General features: G+C 36.9%; 1 protein-coding gene and 1 pseudogene across 4 annotated transcripts in view; both read left to right on the top strand.

Moving 5' to 3' along the window:
• UCHL3 (ubiquitin C-terminal hydrolase L3) overlaps window positions 1-15,594 on the top strand; it is a 52,049-nt gene extending 36,455 nt beyond the window's left edge. The window contains exons 6-10 of one of the 3 annotated variants that reach the window (XR_013995573.1): window positions 3,443-3,631; window positions 4,650-4,802; window positions 7,699-7,774; window positions 13,769-13,827; window positions 14,645-14,852. Coding sequence is in view for 2 of the 3 variants with exons in the window: in XM_081084187.1 (XP_080940313.1) it covers window positions 3,443-3,631; window positions 7,699-7,774; window positions 13,769-13,827; window positions 14,645-14,728 (408 nt within the window). In the remaining variant the exon portion in view is untranslated. Of the gene's footprint in view, window positions 1-3,442; window positions 3,632-4,649; window positions 4,803-7,698; window positions 7,775-13,768; window positions 13,828-14,644 lie in introns of all 3 variants that reach the window. The other 2 variants (XM_081084187.1, XM_081084188.1) reach the window with 2 other exon arrangements.
• A 967-nt stretch (window positions 15,595-16,561) lies between these two features.
• On the top strand, window positions 16,562-22,510 carry LOC308513725 (large ribosomal subunit protein uL14-like; annotated as a pseudogene). Its single transcript has 2 exons — window positions 16,562-16,652; window positions 22,034-22,510. The product of its transcript is annotated as a large ribosomal subunit protein uL14-like (transcript).
• The last annotated feature ends 578 nt before the right edge of the window (window positions 22,511-23,088 follow it).

Genomic DNA, 23,088 nt, shown 5'->3' with positions numbered 1-23,088 from the left:
CACTGACCACCAGGGGGAAGCTCCTGTGGTGAGTGTCTGCCCCATGGTGGTCAGTGTGAGTCATAGCGATTGGTCATTTGGTCGCTTAGGCTTTTATATATATAGATGTACAAAGTGACATGCACATTAATGGTGAAGGAATAATAATTTGGCCTTTTAGGACCCAGGTGTTTTTTGTTTCTGAACTAAATATAAGTTTGTAAAATAGAAAGATTTGAATAGTGGTTGGGGTCTATAGATAGAAGTAGTAATAGATTTGCCTCCAAATCAGTTAAATTACTTGACTGCTAGTAGGTGGGTGGGTGGTTTTGTGTGTAATGAAAACACTGAAATTAGAGCCAGGAGCTATGGGTTTTGCCTCTGGCTTTGACAGTCACTAGTTCTATGGCTTTGGGCAGGTCATCTAGATCCTTGGGCTGCTTTTAAAGCAGCCCAACTGCCCAGCTGGTGTGGCTCAGTGGTTGAGTGTCAACCCATGAACCAGGAAGTCAGGTTTCGATTCCCAGTCAGAGCACATGCCCGGGTTGTGGGCTTGATCCTCAATAGGGGTTGTGCAGGAGGCAGCTGATCGATGATTCTCTCACATCAATAATGTTTCTCTCCCCTCCCTTCCTCTTTGAAATCAATAAAAATATGTACTAACTAGGCCTGGCCAGCATTGCTCAGTGGTTAAGCGTCCACCTATGAACCAAGAGGTCCCTGGTTTGATTCCCAGTCCGGGTTTCAGGCTTGGTCCCTAGTAGGGGGCATGTGGGAGGCAGCCAATCAATTTCTTTCTCTCTCATCTATGTTTCTATCTCTATCCCTCTCCCCCCCTCTCTAAAATCAATAGAGACATATATATTTTTTAAAGTACTAAGTAGGATCATAGAATTTTCAGAGTTGAATGAGCCTCAGAAAGTATTCAGGGAAATCCCCTTCATTTTCCTAAAGAGACTAAGTCATGGTTAATGAAATCCATTATCCCTAAGCAAGGACTTAATTGCTTCTTCTCATTATGGTAATAAGTGCTTTTAATTTTTTCATGCTGATTTAAATTAATATTTTTTATTTCATGTACTGACTGGTGTTATTTATTGGAGTAACAGTTATAAAGTTTTCATTTGGATTAACATAAAAAGTTAGTTATTGCCGAAACCGGTTTGGCTCAGTGGATAGAGCGTCGGCCTGCGGACTGAAAGGTCCCAGGTTCGATTCCGGTCGGGGGCATGTACCTGGGTTGCAGGCACATCCCCAGTGGGAGATGTGCAAGAGGCAGCTGATCGATGTTTCTGTCTCATCGATGTTTCTGACTTTCTATCTCTCTCCCTTCCTCTCTGTGAAAGGTCAATAAAATATATTTAAAAAAAAAAAAAAAAAAGTTAGTTATCACAAGCATGTTCATTTAATGAATAACTGTTGAGCCAGATTTGTCTTTTATGGTATTTGGTGTATGAAAGGGTGACTCTCAAAATACCTAATTTTAAGAGGATTACCCCCTCATTAGAATGTGGTCTAGTAACTTAGTATTAAGTCTTCCTCTTGGCCACTTAGGCTGTACACCACAGTGATTGAGAGCATTGGATTCTAGAACCAGATTTCCTGTGTTTGAATCCCAGCCCTGCCATGTACTGGTAATGTGCCCTGTGCATGTTAATTAACTTCTGTGTACTCTGGTTCCTCATTTGTAAAATGGGAATAATTATAGTGCCTATCATGGGTTACTGGGAGATTAAATAAACTAATACATATAAAGTGCTTCAGAGAGTGTCTGGCACAAAATAAGTGATACATATTTTAACTAATACTATTGTTAGGCCATGTTTGCTTTCATTTAACTTGTCAGCCGAAGTAAGAAGATAGTATGTTACATATTTCATGTATATTTCTTTTTTAAAAACAATTCGATATAATTCCATTTTAGTGAGTTTTTAAAAAATATGTTATTGTTTTCAGAGAGGAAGGGTGAGGGATAGAGAGATAGAAACATCAATGATGAGAGAGAACCATTGATTGGCTGCCTCCTGCAAGCCCCACACTTGGGATCAGGCCTGCAACCTGGACATGTGCCCTGAATGGGAATCGAACCATGACCTCTTAATTCATAGGTGGACTTTCAACCACTGAGCCATGCCAGCTGGGTGCTTTTTTTTTTTTTCCAGACAAGAGCTCTTGCTCATTTTATTCAGTGATTTATATTTAGGAAATGTCAATATAATCTGCTTTAGGTAGAAACAACACAGACAAAAAAGAAATAAAATATCATTGTATGCCTGTTACTGAGTGTTCTCATATGTTTTTTAAAAAAATACATTTAGCCGAGACCGGTTTGGCTCAGTGGATAGAGCGTCGGCCTGCGGACTGAGGGATCCCGGGTTCGATTCCGGTCAGGGGCATGTACCTGGGTTGCGGGCATATCCCCAGTGGGGGATGTGCAGGAGGCAGCTGGTCGATGTTTCTCTCTCATCGATGTTTCTAACTCTCTATCTCTCTCCCTTCCTCTCTGTAAAAAATCAATAAAATATATTAAAAAAAATACATTTAAAAAGTGTCATTTATGATGCTCTGCAGTTTTTTACAGTATTAAATTATATTACTTAATTTCATATAATTACAATTTTTAAATTCTCAGATTTTTTTTAAAGCTGGAAGGAAAGTAGTAAATCATCAAGACTAAATGCTTCACTTTGTAAACAAGGGAACTGAGGCTCCAAGAAGTGAAATGACTTACCCAAAGTCACCGAGACTAGAGCTGGCAACCTCTCAAGTCGATTGTTCTTTCTTTCTTGCATGATGCCTGCTGTTCCACTTTCAACTTGTACTGTCATTTATCAAGCTTTCTCTAAAATACTATCTATAACAGAACATCTAGCTGGATAAGATGTTGAGTGTTTTTTGTTTGTTTTTCCAAAAGAAGGCTTTGATTAGTAACATTTCACTCCTTTAGGAAACATGTGTAATACTATCCCTATTTATTTCAATTCAGTCAAATGTCCCTGGATGAATTCTTAGGTATATACTCAAGGGAGCAGGTTAAAACACACACACACACACACACACACACACACACACAAAAGAGAGGTATTATTTGCCTTGTCCAACTAAGAAAGGAAATTTCATGGCAGATTTTATTAATCAGATTGATCAAACAGTTAAATTGCAGCCTATATTTTGTTCCTAGAGAATTTGAATAATCAATTCCACCAGTCTGCTATGCATATGAGGATATGTAAATATTTTAGATGTGCACTTACAGAATCTATGGCATATACCCTGATACCTTGGTTATATATTTCCACTTTACCTGCTTTTAATCAATATTCATTTATGGTTTTTTCTGGATTATGGTTGATTAAAAGTGCTAGACCATATAAATACAAGTATGACCATACGTTGCTTTTAAAAAAAAATGATCGCCAAGTAACGTGGTCTAAGTAAAATGTTCTCTTTTTTAATTATGTAGTCCTCGCCATCCTCATCACAGCCTCATTGTAGCCACTGCAGAACGAAGGCCTCATCATTGTGTCACCATGCATCCCTGCCCTGGGTCAAACGTAACCATGTAGACCCTGCAAAGGCTACCAGTCCATCTCTCCGTCTTCGTCGCTGGCGACCCTTCTTACGCCTACCATCTTTGGGTCTCCATTCTGTTGTAAGTGTAGTCAATCTTCCATCTCTTCTTCCAGTGACAAGGGCAGTCCATTTTTCCCCTTAAACTTCTTCGGTCTTCAAAATGCTTTTCTCTTGGTTCACTCAACCATTAGTTTTCCCTCCCAGTAAGATTGCAAGCATACCTCCATGCTTTGCAGTCTAGCTTGACTTTCACCAATGCCTTGGTGAAATCCATCTTTCCACTTCATGTCCTACCAATGCAAGAATGCCTGCCTTTTGATGAGTGTTAATGGACATTCATGATCATGTTTACGTTCCTATCATTCATTAAAGTGAATATGTATTCTTTTACCCTTCATCTTTCTGATTTCATTTAGTTGACTCGGGTCAACAAATGCTGTGTACCTTCTGAGTTCTATACCATTTCTTTTTTTTTTTTTTTTTTTTCATGTTTCTGAACATGACTTTAGGCTCTTGTCATGCTCTGGGGTGCTTTACTTACTCTATCCTTAATCTAATACTTCATGGTGTAGGGTGTTTCATCTAAGCTATTTTTTCTTGAGGTGGCTCAGGTACTTGGTTTAATCTTGATCCAATCTTCCTTGCCTATTCAGTTTAAAGAACATCTTTCCAAGTAAGAGGCGAACGTTTTTTTCCTTGTGAATTGATGTAGGCTTCCCACAAATTTTAGGATTTCTCCTTCTTGAGTAGATAATATTAGCAAACTATTTAAAAGTGTGTGTATATGTTCTTATAATCTTGCTAATTTTCTTAAATGTTGAGGTTGATGATAGAATTCTAATTATTTTCATAATTGAAATAAACTGCAGGTTTCAGCAACTACAGCTCTTGTCTTTCTGATGTTTTAGACTATTAGTGGCAATGACTTTGGATTGGTTGAGAGATTTGGTATATGCCATACATTTATAAGAAACTTGACACTTCTATAAATCATCATGACTTTTGAAGCCAAAGGAAGTCTGATTACACATAATGTTTAATGCTTAAAAAAAAAATTGGTGTCAAACATTCTTTCCTCCCTTTACTTACTCTTCTAGAGCTATATTCAAATTCTGAAGTGGAGTCGTGGCACTTTTCCTTAAACATCTGCTTCCTCCAAATAGCAGTATGGTCATCAAAAGAACCTTTGATTTTTGCTGAGTATCAACAAAACTGGTGTCTCTGTGTTTCATTATCTTCATTGGGTCACAGTGTGTATTTGTCATTTTTATTCATTTATCATATTTGTTGTTTCCCTACTGTGCCAATTTGTACAGTAGGAGATATAAGATGAATTAAATGATCAGAGTAAAACCCTAATTTTGTAAAGTCTGTCTTAGGCATAATTGATTCTAAATATGAATAAATTTCTTTGTACTTAAAACTATTCTAAATATAAATGAGCATATCATAAAATTTGTTTTTTCCAGGTTTATGTGTTTTTATATAATTTTGATCTTTGCTCAATATTAATTCCATTGCTTTATATCTTCATAAATATTTTCATAGCCTAGTGGTTAAGCACACAGATTCTAGAATGACACTGCCTGGATTTGTGATCTCGAACATGTTACTTAATGCTTCCATGCCTCAGTTTTCTTGAGAGTAAAATGGGTATAATTATATTACCCACCTTGCAGGATTTAAATGATAATTAATTGGTCAGTACATTTAAGACTTAGAACAGTGCCTAATATATATTAAGTACCATACAATTATTAATTAAAGTTCAACCGTACCTTTTTATAATTTGAAATATCTGTTTAGTATTTACTTTCTATCTAATTAATTTGTTATATTACTTTTTAATTATTTGGGATAAGTATTTTATTCTAAATTGGGGAACTTTATAAAAAATAATATATATAAATGTAGGCAAAAATGATCCAAATCTATAGCTTCTGTTTTTTGCCCTTTGTTTATTATATGTTGGTCATTTTATTTAAATGAAAAACTTATTGGAATTTGCTTTTTATTTATTCTTGTTTTGGGGTGGAATCATTTTTAAGCAGTGAATAATTGCACTTTTCAGATTACACGTAGACAAAAGGAAAAGGCTCATAGCAAGTACTGACACACAATTTTGAGTCACTAGATTTAGTGATTTCTTAGATTTTGTGATAATGCAGTATTAATATTGTAATAATACAGAATGTTTAGTATCACTTAACAATTTACAAAGTAATACATTTCATTTAAACCTCAAAACAGATAAAATCAGTGTTTACAGGGATTGAGTATATATGTTCATATATCTGACTCCAATTATACTACTTTTATCTTTAGCACAATTATATTTACTGGCAAGATAAGAAAAATGGAAGCTATAAGATGCAATATGCTTAGAAGAAATGGTGTTAAAATATTTTAAAATTTTTGAAAACATGGATCAAAAGATTTAATATCCTGTTGGAGAATTGTATCTTAAAATGAGAAAACCAGACCTTTTCCTATTTGGATAAACAATTCTTTCTGGCATTTTTTATAGAATTGAATTTATCATTTGTAGAATTGCCTAGGTTTAGCCTTGAAAATTTGAATTCTCTTTGGGTCATTGGTATTAGATTGAGCAATCAGTAATACATTTGATTCTCTGACCAGGAAAGTAAGGGAACTCATTGTCACCATCTTTAATTATTTGAAGAAACATCATGCTCAGGAGCTATTAGACTTTTTATAAGATGGTGGAAAACACTGGGAAACATATTTTAGCTTCAGTATGAGGGTCAAAGAAGGAATGGATTGCTTCAAAGTCTAGTGACAGTTCCCTGTTGTTGGAGGGTCTACCAAAAGTACGGGCTGTGGTAGAGAGGAGATTAACAACAGTAACCTAGATGACTTTGATTGCTACCAACTTCGGAATTCTTTAGTTCTATGTTGAAGTTAGGAAGAGCTAGTTTGCCACATCAGTTTTTGTTGCTGTTTTCTCATTCATAAACTTGAAGAAAATAATTCCTGAAGAATAATGTGAGCTTACATGAGTCACTCTATCTGTAAATGTTTTAAGAGCATTCAGTAAATACAAGATAATGTTTCTTCTGTATCTTTCAATTTCTGCACCTGAAAACTTCATATTATAACTACTTAAAATTATGTAATTACTAACGAGTAAAAAAAATACACATTTTAGAGTTAAGCTACTATTGTGTTACAGGATGTTACATAATATGAGAAGTAATTTGATTTATGCCTTGTGAAAACTTTGTTTCTAAAATGTGTACTTGCATTTAACACTGATTGTACTTCATTTCACACCATTTAGATTCGATAAATAGTTAACACATATTTGTGTTAACTGTAGTTACTGCGTATTAAAGACAGTGTGAGTGAATCATGTATTGACTTTGCATAAGTTACTTGAATGTTTAACAAATGTAGCAGATATTGCTCATGAAAATTGAATTTGGTAAGCCAAAATAGTTTTAATTTCAAAGCGTTTACTAAGAAAGCAAGAGAAAAAATATAGGCTACAGTTAGTTGTATTTTAATTTGCTCTTATCCTTATTTTCCCCCTTTAACCTTTTGGGTTATTTTCCTGAGTCTATTCATTTATAAACCTTTTGAATGTAGGATGAGTAAAGATACTTATTTTACTGTAAAACTCTTTATGTTCTATTTTTCAAAAAAATAATATCATCAAAGTCAAGTTATTAAGGGAGAACTCACTTTCTTTAAGTCTTAAAACTTAGAGTTTTTAAAACTGTTTATGCTATTAAAATGTAAAAGATTTTCTTTTTCAAATTTCAAAAATTAGACAAATCACTTTATGCATTTATTTCATTCAGAAAGTATACATTGCACATTTACTATATATACCAGGCATTGTGTGAAGTGCTGGGCCTTTGAAGGTGAACAAAGCTTTAGATATTTAGATTGTTGAGATTAAGAAAAATGTGCTTGTAGTTGACATTTTTCTTGTTAATGGGTGAGCACTTTGTTATAAACGTAAACATATTTACTCATTGTCCACTATATCAAAGGTTAAGCCTTTAATTATTTTGGATAAATGTTCTCTGATGTGATTTGATACTTGTATGTGTTTACATGTACTTGCTTGATTTGTTTGACTATAAACATATGTAATATGTATGTTTCCTCCTATTGCAGGCACCAAATATAGATGAAAAAGTAGATCTTCATTTTATTGCATTAGTTCACGTAGATGGGCATCTCTATGAATTAGGTAAGAACTTTAAAAATTTACTCTGGGGAGAGAAATTGGAAATGAAAAAGTCTGTATTTGTGATAAACGGGATTGTTGGTATTTATTATTTACTTAAATTAATTGATTGCGTTATAGCATTGAACTGGCATAATGAAAGTTTTTCATTTAAGACTTCTTACTAGAAAAAATCAAATTTTTCTTTGGTGTTCAAGCAACTTACAATTCAAAATGTTTGCATACCACCTTTACATTTTAGCAAAGCAGTAAAGTAAAAATCATTATAGGAAACTCCTGTAAATCACTCCCAGCACTTTTTACTATGTTATTGAGATAGATATCATCAACATCTGCATAAGCCATTTTGATCCTGAAACTAGTTTTAAGACATAGTGTAATATTCATGTCTAGTTTTTATATTTGGTAATGAGTATTACTAGTTTTCAGGCTTTTGTACTATCCCTTTGTATTACATCTGACTTTTTTAAAAAATGTATTTTTATTAATTTCAGAGAGGCAGAGAGATGGAGAGACAGAGATAGAAACATCAATGATGAAAGAGAATCATTGATTGGCTGCCTCCTGCACACCCCCAACCAGGGATTGAGCCCACTGGCTGGCTACATCTGACTTTTTAAAAGACTTTACAAGAGTCTGTTTTCTGGCAACAACTTCCTAGGGCATATGTCAAACTACACATGATTAATTACTTAGAATTTTGGCACTTAGTTTTTAAAAAGTTTAACTCCAGGTAGATTATTTCAGGGACTTTTTGGAGGAAATCTTCATAATTTTAATTGTTTCATTTAGATAGAGAACTTCTTATGACTCCTTCATAATTGATCTATAGTACTTTAGTACTTACGAGTCCTGTTCTTCTCCATGAGACCTTCTTGTGTTCAAAAAAAAGGGGGGGAGGGGGGCAAATAAAGAAACAAAAAAGTGAAGTACTTTTCAATATTAACTTGCCACTTTTAATTTTCTTAACTTATTTAAAGACAGAGTTTTTAAAAATTTTTAAATCTTTTTATTACAGTTTGCATTCAACACTTTTTTGTACTAGTTTCAGGTGTACAGCATAGCTGATAGACATTCATGTAAGTTAAGGACAAAGAATTTTGAAAGAACTCAGCTTACAACTGCAAATGAGGTCCATAAAATTTAGATGGATTTTGTGTTTGAAATATGCTAACAAAATTATATAATTTATTAAAAAGAAATTGCTCTTTTAAAGGGGAAAAGGAAAGGAAATAACATATTTATAAAAATTGATGGTTGTCTTCTATAGTCAAATGATTTCAGTAGGAATCAAACTAAAATGAAAAGAAATTGTTATGGGAGTATGTAACAGACCTCAGAGCTTCACTAATTTATTCCATAAAATTTATATTTGCTAAGTCAGTCTATAAAATTTATATAGAGTTAAGGTGTAATAGTGATTGGGGATTTCAGTTGTGTGACTGATTGCTGGAAACTTCATTTCCACTCTGAATAATAAAGAATAACTAGTAGAAATGGAAATAGAGTGCTGAGACTTACCAGACACATTCTGTTGACTTCAAGGAAGTAGATTTAGAAAAGGCCAGAGAAACGATACATATTATCCATAACTAGGGACTAAAAAGTAATGGTGACTTTCAGGATGAAACACTTAGTAATAAAATAAACAATAACATTGAAAAGATACTTAGAAAAAATAAATCTATGATCAATGGGAAGCAAAGAGTTGTCTAAAAAACTCAATTTGAATAGTTAGCTAGCAGTAGAAAGAAAGACATATATCAAAGGTAAGCTACATATGAAGAATGTCCTATTTTGTAGCATGCCAAGATCAACACAGAAGTATTTTAAAATTGGTTTGAAGTAAGAATATCAGAAAAGAAAGGCAGAACTACTGAGATCTTGTTTGTTTTAGGTGTTCTTTAGCAAGAATGATCAGTATGGCTGATGGAGAATTAGAGCCCTTTGGAGATAGCAATCTTTAAAGGAGTTTAAAGAACTTCAGTTCTAAAGAATAGTCATAATCTTTGATATATCAGAGAGCAGGGGGATACTTATAAGACAAATGTGGATGGCAGTTGCAAGGGAAATGGACAGTAACCCTGATATAGATTCCTAATAAATTCAAAAGGAATCTTGAGCAAGAAAAGAATTGAGTTATTGAATAAAAAATTGTAGATGACATGATACTATAAATAAAGAACCCCAAAGATTCCACCAAAAAACTATTAGAACTGATAAATTAATTTAGTAAAGTGCAGGACGCAAAGTTAATATTCAGAAATCGATTGCATTTTTATACACCAATAATGAACTATCAGAGAAATTAAGAAAACAATTCACTTTACAATTGCATCAAAAAGAATTCAATACCTAGGAATAAATGTAATAACCAAGGAGGTAAAAGGTCTGTACTTGGAAAATTATAAAACATTGAAGAAAGAAATTGAAGATACAAATAAATGGAAGCATATATTGCACTCATGGATAGAAAGAACTAACATTCTTAAAATGTCCATACTACCAAAAGCAATCTATAGACTCAGTGCAATCCCTGTCAAAATACCAATGGCATATTTCAAGAACTGGCATGAAAATAGACGCATACATCAATAGAACAGAATAGAGAGTCCTGAAATAAACCCACACCTATGTCAATTTATGACAGAGGAGGCAAAAATATACAATGGGATAGAGATAGTCTCTTCAATAAATGGTGTTAGGAAAACTGGACAGATACATGCAAAAAACTGAAACTAGATCACTTTCTTAACACCATACACAAGAATAAACTCAAAATGGATTAAAGACTTAAATGTAAGACTCATAAAACTCCCAGAAGAAAAGATAGGCAGTAAACTCTTTGACATTGCTCTTAGTAATATTTTTTGGGTCTCTCTCATTGGGCAAGGGAAACAAAAGAAAAAACACACAAATGGGACTACATAAAACTAAAAAGTTTTTGCACAGAAAAGGAAACGATCAGCGAAATGAAAAGACAGCCTACCGAATGGAAGATACTCGCCAATGGTACATCCAATAATGGCTTAATATCCAAAAGATAGGAAAAACTCATACAACTCAACACAAAAAAACCCCACAAACACTCCAATTAAAAAATGGGCAGAGGACCTGAACAGACACTTTTTCAAAGAGGACATACAGCTGGTTAATAGACATATGAAAAGATGCTCAAAATCACTAATCTTGAGAGAAATGCAAATTAAAACCACAATAAGTTATCACCTCACACCTTTCAGAATAGCTATCAAGCCCTAGTCAGTTTGGCTCAGTGGATAGAGCCAGCCTGTGGACTTGAAGGGTCCCAGGTTTGATTCCAGTTGGGGGCACATGCCTGGATTGCAGGCTCGATCCCCAGTGGGGGGTGTGCAGAAGGCATCCAATCAATGATTCTCTCTCATCATTGATGCTTCTATCTTTCCCTCTTCCTCTCTGAAATCAATAAAAATCTATTTTAAAAAATAAAATTAAAAAATTTTAAAGAAGAATAGCTATCAATAAATCAACAAACAAGTGTTAGAATGCGGAGAAAAGGGAACTCTCATATACTGTTAGTGGAATACTATAGGATACAGTATGGAGGTTCCTCAAAAAATTAAAAATAGAACTACAGTATGACCCCACAATTTCACTTCTGGGTATTTATCCTATTAAATCCAAAATACTAATATGAAAAGATAAATGCTTCTTTATGTTCATTGCAGCATTATTTACAATAGCCAAGATATGGAAGCAATCTCAGTGTCCATCAGCAGACGATTAGATAAAGAAGATGTGGTACATATATACAATGAAATATTACTTGGCCATAAAAAAGAATGAAATCTTACCATTTGCACTAACATGGATTGACCTAGAGTGTATTATGCTAAGTTAAATAAGTCAGAAAGACACATACCATGTGATTTCACTTATATGTGGAATCTAAAAAACAAACAAACAATAAATGGAGCAACAAATCAGAAACAGATTCGTACTTACAAAGAACAAATTGATAGTTGCCAGATGGGAAGGGCATTCAGAGCTGGGTGAGAAAGGTGAATGGATTAAGAAGTACCAGTTGGCAGTTACAAAATAGTAACAGGAATATGAAGTACGCATCTATACTAATGAAAGAAATATGCAAATTGACTGTCCCTCTGCTATGCCCACCAGTCAATCAGAGTGAGTATGCAAATTAACCCAACAAAGATGGTGGTTAATTTGCATATGTAGGCGCAGAGCAAAGACTGAAGATAGTGTAGAAGGAAGCCAAGCACTGCCGAAGGGAGCGAAGCTGCAGAGAAGCAAGCGGGGCGGCAGAGACGGCCGCAGGAAGCCCTATTCTTGCAGGAATCTTCCTGCAACAGGCCTCTAGTCTATATCATAAAAGCCTAAGCAACCGTTCTGGAGGAATAACCAGAACAACCAGTTGCTATGTTGCGCACTGACTACCAGGGGGCAGACACTCAACGCAGGAGCTGGCCCCTGGTGGTCAGTGTGCTTCCACAGCCCACAGCGGGAGTGCCGCTCAGCCAGAAGCCAGGCTCATGGCTGATGAGCGCAGCGGCAGTGGCAGGAGCCTCTCTCACCTGTGTGGCAACGCTAAGGAGCAGCGAGCAGGCTGGCGGTGAGGAGCAAGGGGTCCCAGATTGTGAGAAGAATGTCTGACTGCCAGCTTAGGCCCATGGGGAGCGGGCCTAAACCGGCAGTCAGACACCCCCCAAGGGCTCCCGGACTGCGAAAGGGTGCAGGCTGGGCTGAGGGGACCCTCCCGAACCGAGTGCATGAATTTCGTGCACTAGGCCTCTAGAAACAAATATAATCAATAATATTATAATAACTGTGTATGGTGCCAGTTGGGTACTGGAAATATTAGCAGCAGTACTTTGTAAAGTATATGATTGTCTAACCACTGTACTATATACTCCTGAAATTAATATAATGTTGAATGTCAACTGTAATTGAAAAAACATTTTTTTTTTCAAAAAGTTTAAAGGAATCAAAAAGAAAATGGTAATTAAGAGAACACATGGTTTTTAAGAAAAAAATAAGTAACCATATTTTTTTGTTTGTTTAATTTTTGCTTATAGTTTTTCTTTGAATATGGTATCTATTAGTCTAAGTCTATTACTACATATACTTATTGACTAAAAATTTTATTATATTTAGAAACCATAGAGTTATAAAAGGGATTGTGTTTTATGATTTGTACTTGAAGTCCCACTTATAAGACATTTGAGATGATAAATTTTGATGCATAGGATAGGGCGAAAGTAAATTTACAGTTTTAAGTATGCAAAACACAGAGTTTATTCTTCTATTATTATTTATTAATTATTGTAATATTTTCCATTCAAACATTTGTAAACCTACTTTGTGTAGAGTTATCAGTTACCTTTGGGTAACATGAGTTTATATAATTCTAGACTTTTTCATAGTATTGAAAAATTACTAGTTTATTCAAGTGACTATAGTTGCAGTTAGTTATTTTTGCTGGTCAGTAAAGTAATCCTAGTTTATTTAGATTATTATTCTATACTACTACCTTGAAGGTACACAATTAGTAATAATATATAAAACTTGGGATGGCTCCCTTTTGTTGATGTAAACATGTCAGTCTTAGAAGCCTTCTGATTTAACTCTTAAAGTGAAGAAATAATCTTTTTCCCATATTTCTGAGGGTAAAAACAGATCCTAACTTAAAAAAAACCCTGACTTATTTTTCATATTCTTTTTAGGAAATTAAATCAAGCCAATATGTATTTATAATAAATTCTGTTTATGAAGATAATTTAGGTTTTCAAACATGGAAGCAAGGTTCTAATAACTTTACTTTTAATCTAATAACTTTTAATGTTAAAGAATATTCATAGGTAGCACATTTAAAATACTTGTTTTAGGACATATAATCATTTAACTTTTGCCTCACTGTAAGAGGAGGAAAGTGGAAGTTGAAAGTACATTATCTTGTACAAACAGCTAAACATTCAACTGTTTGTCTATTTTTTATAGATGGACGGAAACCATTTCCAATTAACCATGGTGAAACTAGTGATGAAACGTTATTAGAGGTAAGAGTAAAACTTGTCCCACTTTAAGTGTTATTAATGTTCTGGTTATCTTTGAAACATCTCTAAAACTCACTTGTATAACATTTTATCTATATATGGATATTTCCTTGTCCTTGCTCTCTTGAAAAAATCCAAAAAGAAAAATTTGAGCTAGTGTTAACCTATAGCAAATAAAGAAGTTTTCAGAGCTCTTTATGTGAACAAGTACCAAATTAGAAAAAGGCAAGAATAGTTTTGCTCTGGCTGGATTGTCATTCCATACACCAAAAGGTTGCAGGTTTGATTCCCAGTCAGGGCACATACCTAGGTTGGGGGTCTATCCCCATTTGGGGGCATATGGGAGGCAACCAATCGATGTTTCTCTCTCTCCCTTCCTCTCTCTAAAAATTAATAAAAACATTTCCTTGGGAGAGGATTTAAAAAAGAAGAAAAAGGCAAGAATAGTTTTGAAAGAGTTGCACATTGTATCCCATATTTCATTAGATTCATGATACCATCATTTGTATCTTGATCTTGATTTTAGAGATTTTTAAATTTATGAACAAATTGTGTGGCTTAGAATCAGTGAAATGTAATTGTCAAGTTAAAAGTTTCTTAAAAGGATTTTAAGAAAGAATACTTACTGTATCTTATACTTGTGGACTAAGCTAGTTAGGCCACGAAATGTTCGTTCTTCTGGTGTGCTTTTAGTTGTTCTTCATTTGGAAAAACAAGTGTGCAGTGTAACATTAGTACAAACTAGGAAAGTATGAAACACTTATGATTTGCAAGTAAAACACATGTTTATAAACTGAAAATTTATATTTTTCCCCTATAGGATGCCATAGAAGTTTGCAAGAAGTTTATGGAACGTGACCCTGATGAATTGAGATTCAATGCAATTGCTCTTTCTGCAGCATAGTTTGTCAATAATGGAAACACCAAGTACTGTATTATTTGCAACAAAAATTTCATTTCTGCTGCCATACACTATCTCAAAAATTTTGATATTTTCATTAACTTGACTGATTAAACTTTATGTGAATTAAACTTTGACTTAATCTGTGTTTTATATACTTTGTCCTGAATTTAAGCTGCATTTCTTTTCTTCCCTTTCTTTCCTGTGAAGGATTTAGCTTCGTTGATGACTAGAAATAACCTTCTTATTCTCTTTAAAGTTTTATGATAAGTTTTGTATTGGGACACAGACACAGTTTCCATCTGCATAGTGTGTATATACAGTGTCCCAAAAACATGTATGCACACTTTTAATAGCTCAATTGATGTTTCTTTCTTTTCAGCCAGACTAAGCTTTGAACAAAGGAAATTCATCCTAAATGCTATTGGAAGTTTGAAAATACGGTTGAAGTACAAACACTGCCTTTATACTAATTCAGTGTATATATATTTTGTAGACACCCTGTGTTCCCAAAAATGTATACATACGTTAACAGCTAATAACTCACTTCATATCCACTCCTTTTCAGGTTTAACTGATTGAAATATGGGTGAAGCTCTGAACAAAGAAAATTTACCCAGTAGACTTTTTTATGGGTATATATAAAAGGTAAAATTTACTGTACAAAACTGGGAACAGTCACCAAATGGAGGGAACACAAATACCGAATGAAATGATTCTTGATGTTTGTGATTTCACATTATCAACAGTGCCTGGACCAGAACGGTTATCAGTTTGAAAACAGGCACTGACAAAAAAAAAAATTATTTTCTGTAGATTCTTTTAAATTTCGGAAATGAACTGTATGTTAATAAACACTGACTATAATCATTCAAAGTGTGTATACACCTGTTGGGGACACCCTCTGTATATCATGTGGTAACATTTATTTAGCAAACATTTGTTGAGCATCTAATTGCAATGAGCTGGACAGCGTTCTAGGTGCTGGAGTTACACCTGTGAGCACTGTTGACAAGTTCCATCGTCATGGGGCTTATGTTTTTTTGTGAGAAGAGACAAATGAAACACATTAATAAAATACATGCCACCAATAGATGTTATGCAGAAAATTAAAGTTGGATTTGTGTTAGACAGTCTGAGTGTCTACTTTAGATTTTGTGGTCAGGGAAGGCTTCTGTAAAGAGGTAACTTCTAAGTTGAGCTCTGAATAGCAAAAGTAGCCACTAATAGAAAGGTGGTGGGGAAGAGAAGAGGTAATAATGCAGATCCCTAAAGTGGGAATATGTCACTGTGTTGTAAGACTAGAAAGAAGATTCATGTGATCAGAATACAGGAAGTAATGGAGAAAAAGGAGGGGCTTAGTGATACAGAAATACAGGAAAAGGCATTGGATTTATTACAGCTGTGATGGTAAACCCTTGGAGGGTTTTAAGCAAGAGAGTGACCTGATTTGATGTATATTTTTAGGAGGTCACTGAATTCTCTGTGGATAATATTTTGGAGTGGGGTAAGAATAGAGGTAGAGCGGATCCCACTGCATTTGTTCAGTTAGAGATGATGGCCAGGTCGTGAAAAGTGCAGTAGTTTCCCTTATCTGAGGTCTTGCTTTCCACGGTTTCAGTTAGCCATGGTCAAACAGTCTAAAAATATTGAATGGAAAATCCCAGAAATAATTCATAAGTTTTAAATTGTGCACCATTATGAGTAGCATGATGAAAACTCACACTGCCCTTCTCTGTCCTGCCTGGGCCATGAATCATCCCTTTTTGTGCATCATATCCACGCTGTTTGCGCTTTGCCTGTTAGCCACTTAGCCTTCTCAGCAGTTCCACTATCATGGTATCTCAGTGCTTGTATTCAAAGGGCAAGAGAAGTGATGCTGGTAATTCGGACATGCCAAAGAGAACACAGAAAGTGCTTCCTACAGGTGAAAAGATATGTATGTAGAGGAAAAACGTATTTGCTGTCATCCACAGTTTCAGGTATTGACTGGGGTCTTGGAACATATGCTCCATGGATGAGGGGGAAATGTTATAGTAGTAAATTAGATAGAGGTCTATGAGTGGATTTGGGGCGTGTTTTGAAGAAGGAAGGGTTTCAGTTGAGTCTGAAAGGATAGGTGGGAGGCAGTGGGAAGGTGGCAGGGTTATTTACAGAGTTGGGTCAAAACAGGGTTGTGTGATGGCAATGTCCTTCCTATAGCATTTTGGGGGAGAGTATTGGTTACACAGTTGTATACATGTATTGAAACTCAATGAATTAATTCATTTAAAATCTGTACTTCACTGTATATTCATTTTACCTTAAAAAATTTTTTAAAAAGCAGAGCTGAATTGGGTTGGCTGGAATCAGTATAATTTTTAGGAGAAAGACTAAATTGGTCCAGAATGAAGCTCTTGATAAAATTGAGTGTAAATGTTTATATAGGATCCACTAAGTTAATGTAGATTCCTGAGACAGTATCATGATGTAAGTGGTATTTTAGGCAAAGTAATAGGGCCATGGCTTGCAGAATGGATTAGATCTTTGTTATTATTCTAAGTATGGTTGCATCAATATTACCTGGAAACTTGTTAGAAATGAAGAATTCCAGACCCCACCTTAGACCTATTAAATCAGTAAGATCTTACAGCATTTTAGGTAAGATCCCTGAGTGAGTCATACATATTAAGTTTGGGACTATACTGAGGAAGATTTACCAACTTTCTATGGTGAAGAGGGCTTGAATGAAGCGATAGCAGTAGGAATGGAGAAATAATCTGAAGTAATTCGATAAATTATGTAGCTGATGCTTTTGTCATGCCAGTTAACAACCACCTAGTATTATATTCTTTTGTTACATTGTTTGCATTTTGTATTCATATCTGTCTTGCATATTATCTTAAATATTTTAAATATTTCTGAGCAGTTTTCTACCTGTTGCCCTGCAAGATTTCTCATACTATATGATTTCTTAATAGGGCCTTAATGGCATCTCACTAAGAACTTACATAGTTTCTCAGTATTTAATATGAAAATACTGTCTTGGCCCACTGTTAATGGATAAGAAAGGGTTGAGATTAAGTACCTTTTGAAAATATTGGGTTAAAGTTACTTTTTAAAATGTAGATATATTAAGTGGGGACAATTGAAGAATTCAAGTTTTTTTAAAAAAATTCTGTGTCCTATGAATATCATTTCTAAACATTTTATGGAGCAACATTTAGAGCTAGCATTCTTTTGCACACACTTTAGGATAACAGTCCTGCCGGGGTTCTTGTTCCAGCATCAAGAAGGGTTCAGCAATCTGGAGAAGGGGCTCTGCAGAACTTAAAGAGTCCAGAGACGAAATATAATTTTGAAAGGCATTGGGGATCAGAGGAGCCTAGCTAAAGAAACTAAGATCTCCTCGTCTCAGGACCCCATGCTTTTTATTAACACAAATTGTCCTGAGGCGAGGCAGAGATATACACTTCAAAGGGTAGGGTTTCATATACAGAGGCATTGTCAGAATGGGGGAATTAGCCTACGGCTGTTCAAGTGTTTGGCCAGTAGGAGGCAATAACATGTAGATTAAGATGCCCTGAGCTGTCTGGCAGCAAGCAATCATCCCTTTTCAGGTTTGGGGATGATTCCCAATAGATGATAACATATGTGACTCAGCCCTTGTTGAGTCCCCAAATTCCATCAATCTTTTGATGAAACTCTTGCAATTATGACATGCTGGAATTGGCTTCTGGCACAGTCCCTTGTGGAATATAAATCTTGAAAATTTTCTTTTGCTTCTCCCTTCTTAGGTTATATCTAGAATTTTAGTCCTTCTCCAACTCTATTTCTATCAATACTTAGTTTAATCACTTTCTTAAAACTTAGCACTTATAGAAGAGATTAAATTTGTATGGAAACTTACAAAGAGACACTAAGAGTGATCAAGTTGTGGCTCATTTCTGTACTAGAGGCCTGGTGCACAAAAATTTGTGCACTGGGGGGGGGGGGAGGGGGGAAACAGGGGTCCCTCAGCCCGGCCTGTGCCCTCTCGCAGTCTGGGACCCCTCAGGGGATGACTAGCTGCTGGCTTAGGCCCGTTCCCCGGGGGATTGGGCCTAAGATGGCAATCAGACATCCCTCTGGCAGCCCGGCAGCCCTCGGGGGTTGTCCACTTGCCAGCGGGGAGCAGGCCTAAACTGCAGTCGGACATCCTTAGCGCTTCTGAGGAGGCAGGAGAGGCTCCCACAACCACTGCTGTACTGGCAGCCATCAACCTGGCCTGTGGCTGAGTAGAGCTCCTCCCATGTGAGAGCGACCTGACCACCAGAGGGCAGCTCCTGCATTGAGAGTCTGCCCCCTGGTGGTCAGTGTGTGTCATAGTGACCAGTCATTCCCAGTCCTTCTGCTGTTAGGGGTCAGTTTGCATATTACCCTTTTACTATATAGGATAGAGGGCTGGTGCACGGGTGGGGACCGGCTGGTTTGCCCTGAAGGGTGTCCCGGATCAGTGTGAGGGTCCCGCTTGGGTGCCTGGCCAGCCTGGATGAGGGGATGATGGCTGTTTGCAGCTGGTCACACCCCCTTCAGGGTGGGGATCCCCACTGGGGTGCCTGGCCAGTCTGGGTGAGGGGCTGAGGGCTGTTTTCAGGCTGGCAGGCGACTGAAGCTCCCAACCTCTTTTTTTTTTTTTTTTTTTTTTTTATTCTGGGATTTATTTATCTTCTATGGCTGTCACTGGAACTGAGAGCCGGCTTTAGCTCTGAGGCTCAGCTCCAGCTCTGAGACCTCAGCTGCTGAAAGCAGGTATCTGGGTTTGTTTGGCTTCTATAATTGAAACACTGTTGCAACTCCAGCTCTGAGGCCCGGCTGGCTGAAAGCAGGTTTCTGGGGTTTGTTTAGCTTCTATAATTGCAACATTGTTTCTTAGAGTGCAGCTCAGAGGCCGGCAGCGGCAGGCGGGGAACCTTGGCTTCCTCCATTGCTGGAGCAAGCAAGCCTCCTGTTCACTTCAGCTGCCTGGCTGCCGGCCACCATCTTGGTTGGCAGTTAATTTGCATATCGCCCTGATTAGCCAATGGGAAGCATGTCAGAGGTACCATTAATTACCATGTTTGCTTATTATTAGATAGGATATTGCTGTTAATGACCATAATACATGCGGGACAATGAAACTTAAATGGGAACTGAAACTTGAAATGTTTTCACTTGGTGGACTTTTGGAAATTGACTAAACATCACCTTTCATCAGACGTAATGGTTTGCTTTATATTATTAAAACAGAGGAGCATTTGTGAACTCCACAATATTTAACCCCTAATATTTTCCATGTTCATTTGTGATTAAAACCAAAGTTGAAACTAATATATCTTAAATGGAAACCATCATTAATGTATAAAAATTATTTAAAGAAATCTTATTTGTGTATAGTACTTATTAAGTAAGCTTTATCATTGGGTTGTATATGATATACAACCTGCTTGTTTACTTTAAACAGTTTAAGAGAGATTTTTAGCCATTAATTGTCTTTCAAAATAAAGCATCTATAAGCTTAAGATTCTTGCCCTGCTGGTGTGGTTCAGTTGGTTGGAGCATCCTCAGGCCCATCAAAGGATTGTGAGTTCGATTCCCGGTTAGGGCACATACCAGGTTATGAGTTGGATCTCTGGTTGGGGCACGTGTAAAAGGCAACTGATCGATATTTCTCTCTCACATTTGTGTTTCTCCCTATTTCTCTAAAATCAACATTTTTAAAAAAACATTCTTATACTGGTACTTGCAAGAAAATTGTAAAGGGGGATAGTTTTGTTGCCATTGTAGTTAGTTATTAATATTAATTATAGGAAGCAAAAGGAGGCCAGACATTATAAGCATGGTCATCTGGGCATCTTCACTAGGAAGCTGCAATTTCACTCTCCCCAGGGAACCAAGGGCCCATGCCCTGCAAATCAATAGGGGAAGGGACTGGACAAAGGGGAAGATGGGTGCATACAAAGTAAAGTTGGACTGATGCAGGGAAAATACGTGTCTGTCAGTCTAACCTGGGAGCAAAGGTCATTGGCTAGAGGGGTGGGGGCCCATGAAAATTTGGGAATACATAATCCCTAGACAAAGGAATTCTCTCTCTCTTGTTCATCTGGCTTTGCTCCTGCTTCCATGCTCTCACCTATGTACCCTTCATAGTCCTAGAGGATGTATGGCCCATGGCCATGTGGACCCCACATGCAATGACCACATCTGGGAACATAAGTTAACCTAGCCAGATGCTGGACAGGACGGGTTAGGACTATAGGGCAGTATGATCCTTAGTCACCATTTGTAGCTTATCACCACAGGAGAACAAAGACCAGAAATCAGACCATATAAAGAATTAAACTGTCCTAAAGACACCTGATTGCACACCTGCATTCCATCCACACCAAGCTCACCGACTCAGCCTCCCGCCATTGACTGCATATAAGGATGAAACTCCAGCTCCTGCCATCAACCCAGTGTTCCCTTGGCTCTGTGCTGTTCAGCCCTTCCCTTCGGGCATCCTATCCCCCATCCCCTTTTCCTTAAATTCAATTTTTCTTAAATCACCGTCTGAGATGGCTATATAGCCTACCCATGCACCACCATGTTAAACCTTTCATACCATGCGAATATGGGATGGAAACTCTGGGCAATGGCTTTAATCCTAGCTCTGCTAAAGACGAAATGGGACTTTTTCCTTGGCAGGACAGAAACATGAGATCTTGGAGACTCAGAGATTTAATTCCATGTATATAAATATCACTCATTCTCTCATGGAAGTCTCAAAAAATTCCTCGTTACATTGCAAGAAGCCCACTTCCATCAGCAACAGGTGGGGACACAGAGAGTTTCATCACTTTTTACATTTTTTAAAAATTTATTGATTTTATAAATCAAATCAGAGAGGAAGAGAGAGAGAGAAACATTAATTTGCTGTTCCACGTATTTACACATTTGATTGCTTCTTGTATGTGCTATGACTGGAGATCAAGCCCACAACCTTGGTGTATCAGGACAATGCTCTAACCAACTGAGCTACCTGGCCAGGGCCTAAGCTTTTCTATTTATAGAAATGTATTTCTTCTAGAGAAAGCCTATATATACACACACACATACATACACACACACACACATTACCTGGGAAATAACATGTGCATGTGTACATATGTGTATGTACTAGTGTATATATATATGTACACTCATGCTCACATACATTCATACTTTGAATAGGCAAATAACTTTAGTCCCAATTTTCTGTATATCATTTAAATCCCTGACTGAGGAGGTGAGGTTTTGGCTCTGGGTGATCGTTCTCCATCTGTTGTGTAGTGGCTGCTGGCCTCGCAGGGAACAGTGGCCATGGACAGCTGGGGCACTTTGCTCTCCTTCCAGCCGGAGAGGGATGTGGTGGGTCCTCCAGGGTGAAATTCCGATTTCCCTGGGTCTTCCGGTAGGAGCTGTGATCAACTGTGCTGACAACAGGAGCCAAAAATTTGTATATTATTTCTGTGAAGGGGATCAAGGGACGACTGAACAGACTTCCTGCTGCCAGTGTGGGTGGCATGGTGATGGCCACAGTCAAAAAAGGCAAACCAGAGCTCAGAAAGGAGGTACATCCAGTGGTGGTAATTCAACAATGAAAGCCATACCGGAGAAAAAATGGCGTGTTTCTTATTTTGAAGATAATGCGGGGGTCATAGTAACAATAAAGAGGAAATGAAAGGTTCTGCCAACACAGGACCAGTTGCAAAGAAGTGTGCAGATTTGTGGCCCAGGATTGCATCCATTGGTGGCAGCATTGCATGATTCTCTGGTGTACTTGTAAAGGAAAAACCAATTAAAAATTGGTGATATGAAAAAATAAATTATAAATATTTCTCTCTTTTCCACGACCAGCACAGCTAGAGAGCAGACAGGAGTCCTGAGTAGGGGCAACGGGGGATTGAGAAAATGAAAGAGACAGACACAAAGACAGTAGGGAAAGCTGGGACCAGGTGGGACAGCTGTCCTCTGATGGAGAGACAGGGACCCAGAGCCGATACAGCATGTTTATTTTATACAGTAAGATGCCAGGAAGTTTTACTAAAGTTTAAGATAAAGAAAATATGTGCATTCTTGTGGCTCCTTTGTAATAGTCACTTCTGGGTGGGCCCGGATAATTGTGTTTGTTCCTGGTGCCTGGCTGGATTTAGATAATGAAATCCACTGCCTGGAACCTGAGGTAAAGGTCAGACTGACAACACACCTGCCTCTGGCAAGGTATGTTTCCAGGGCATGGCTCTGCCAGGCGCCACTGGATTCAGACGACAGTCAGCTCAGGGGCCTTTCCCAGGTGCTCTTTACAATCCTATCTAATAATAGAGAAACATGGTAATTAACCATAA

This window comes from Myotis nattereri (assembly GCF_964212035.1).
Source record: "Myotis nattereri genome assembly, chromosome: 2".
Taxonomy (NCBI): Eukaryota; Metazoa; Chordata; class Mammalia; order Chiroptera; family Vespertilionidae; genus Myotis; species Myotis nattereri.
This window is presented reverse-complemented; position numbering and strand designations above follow the sequence as displayed.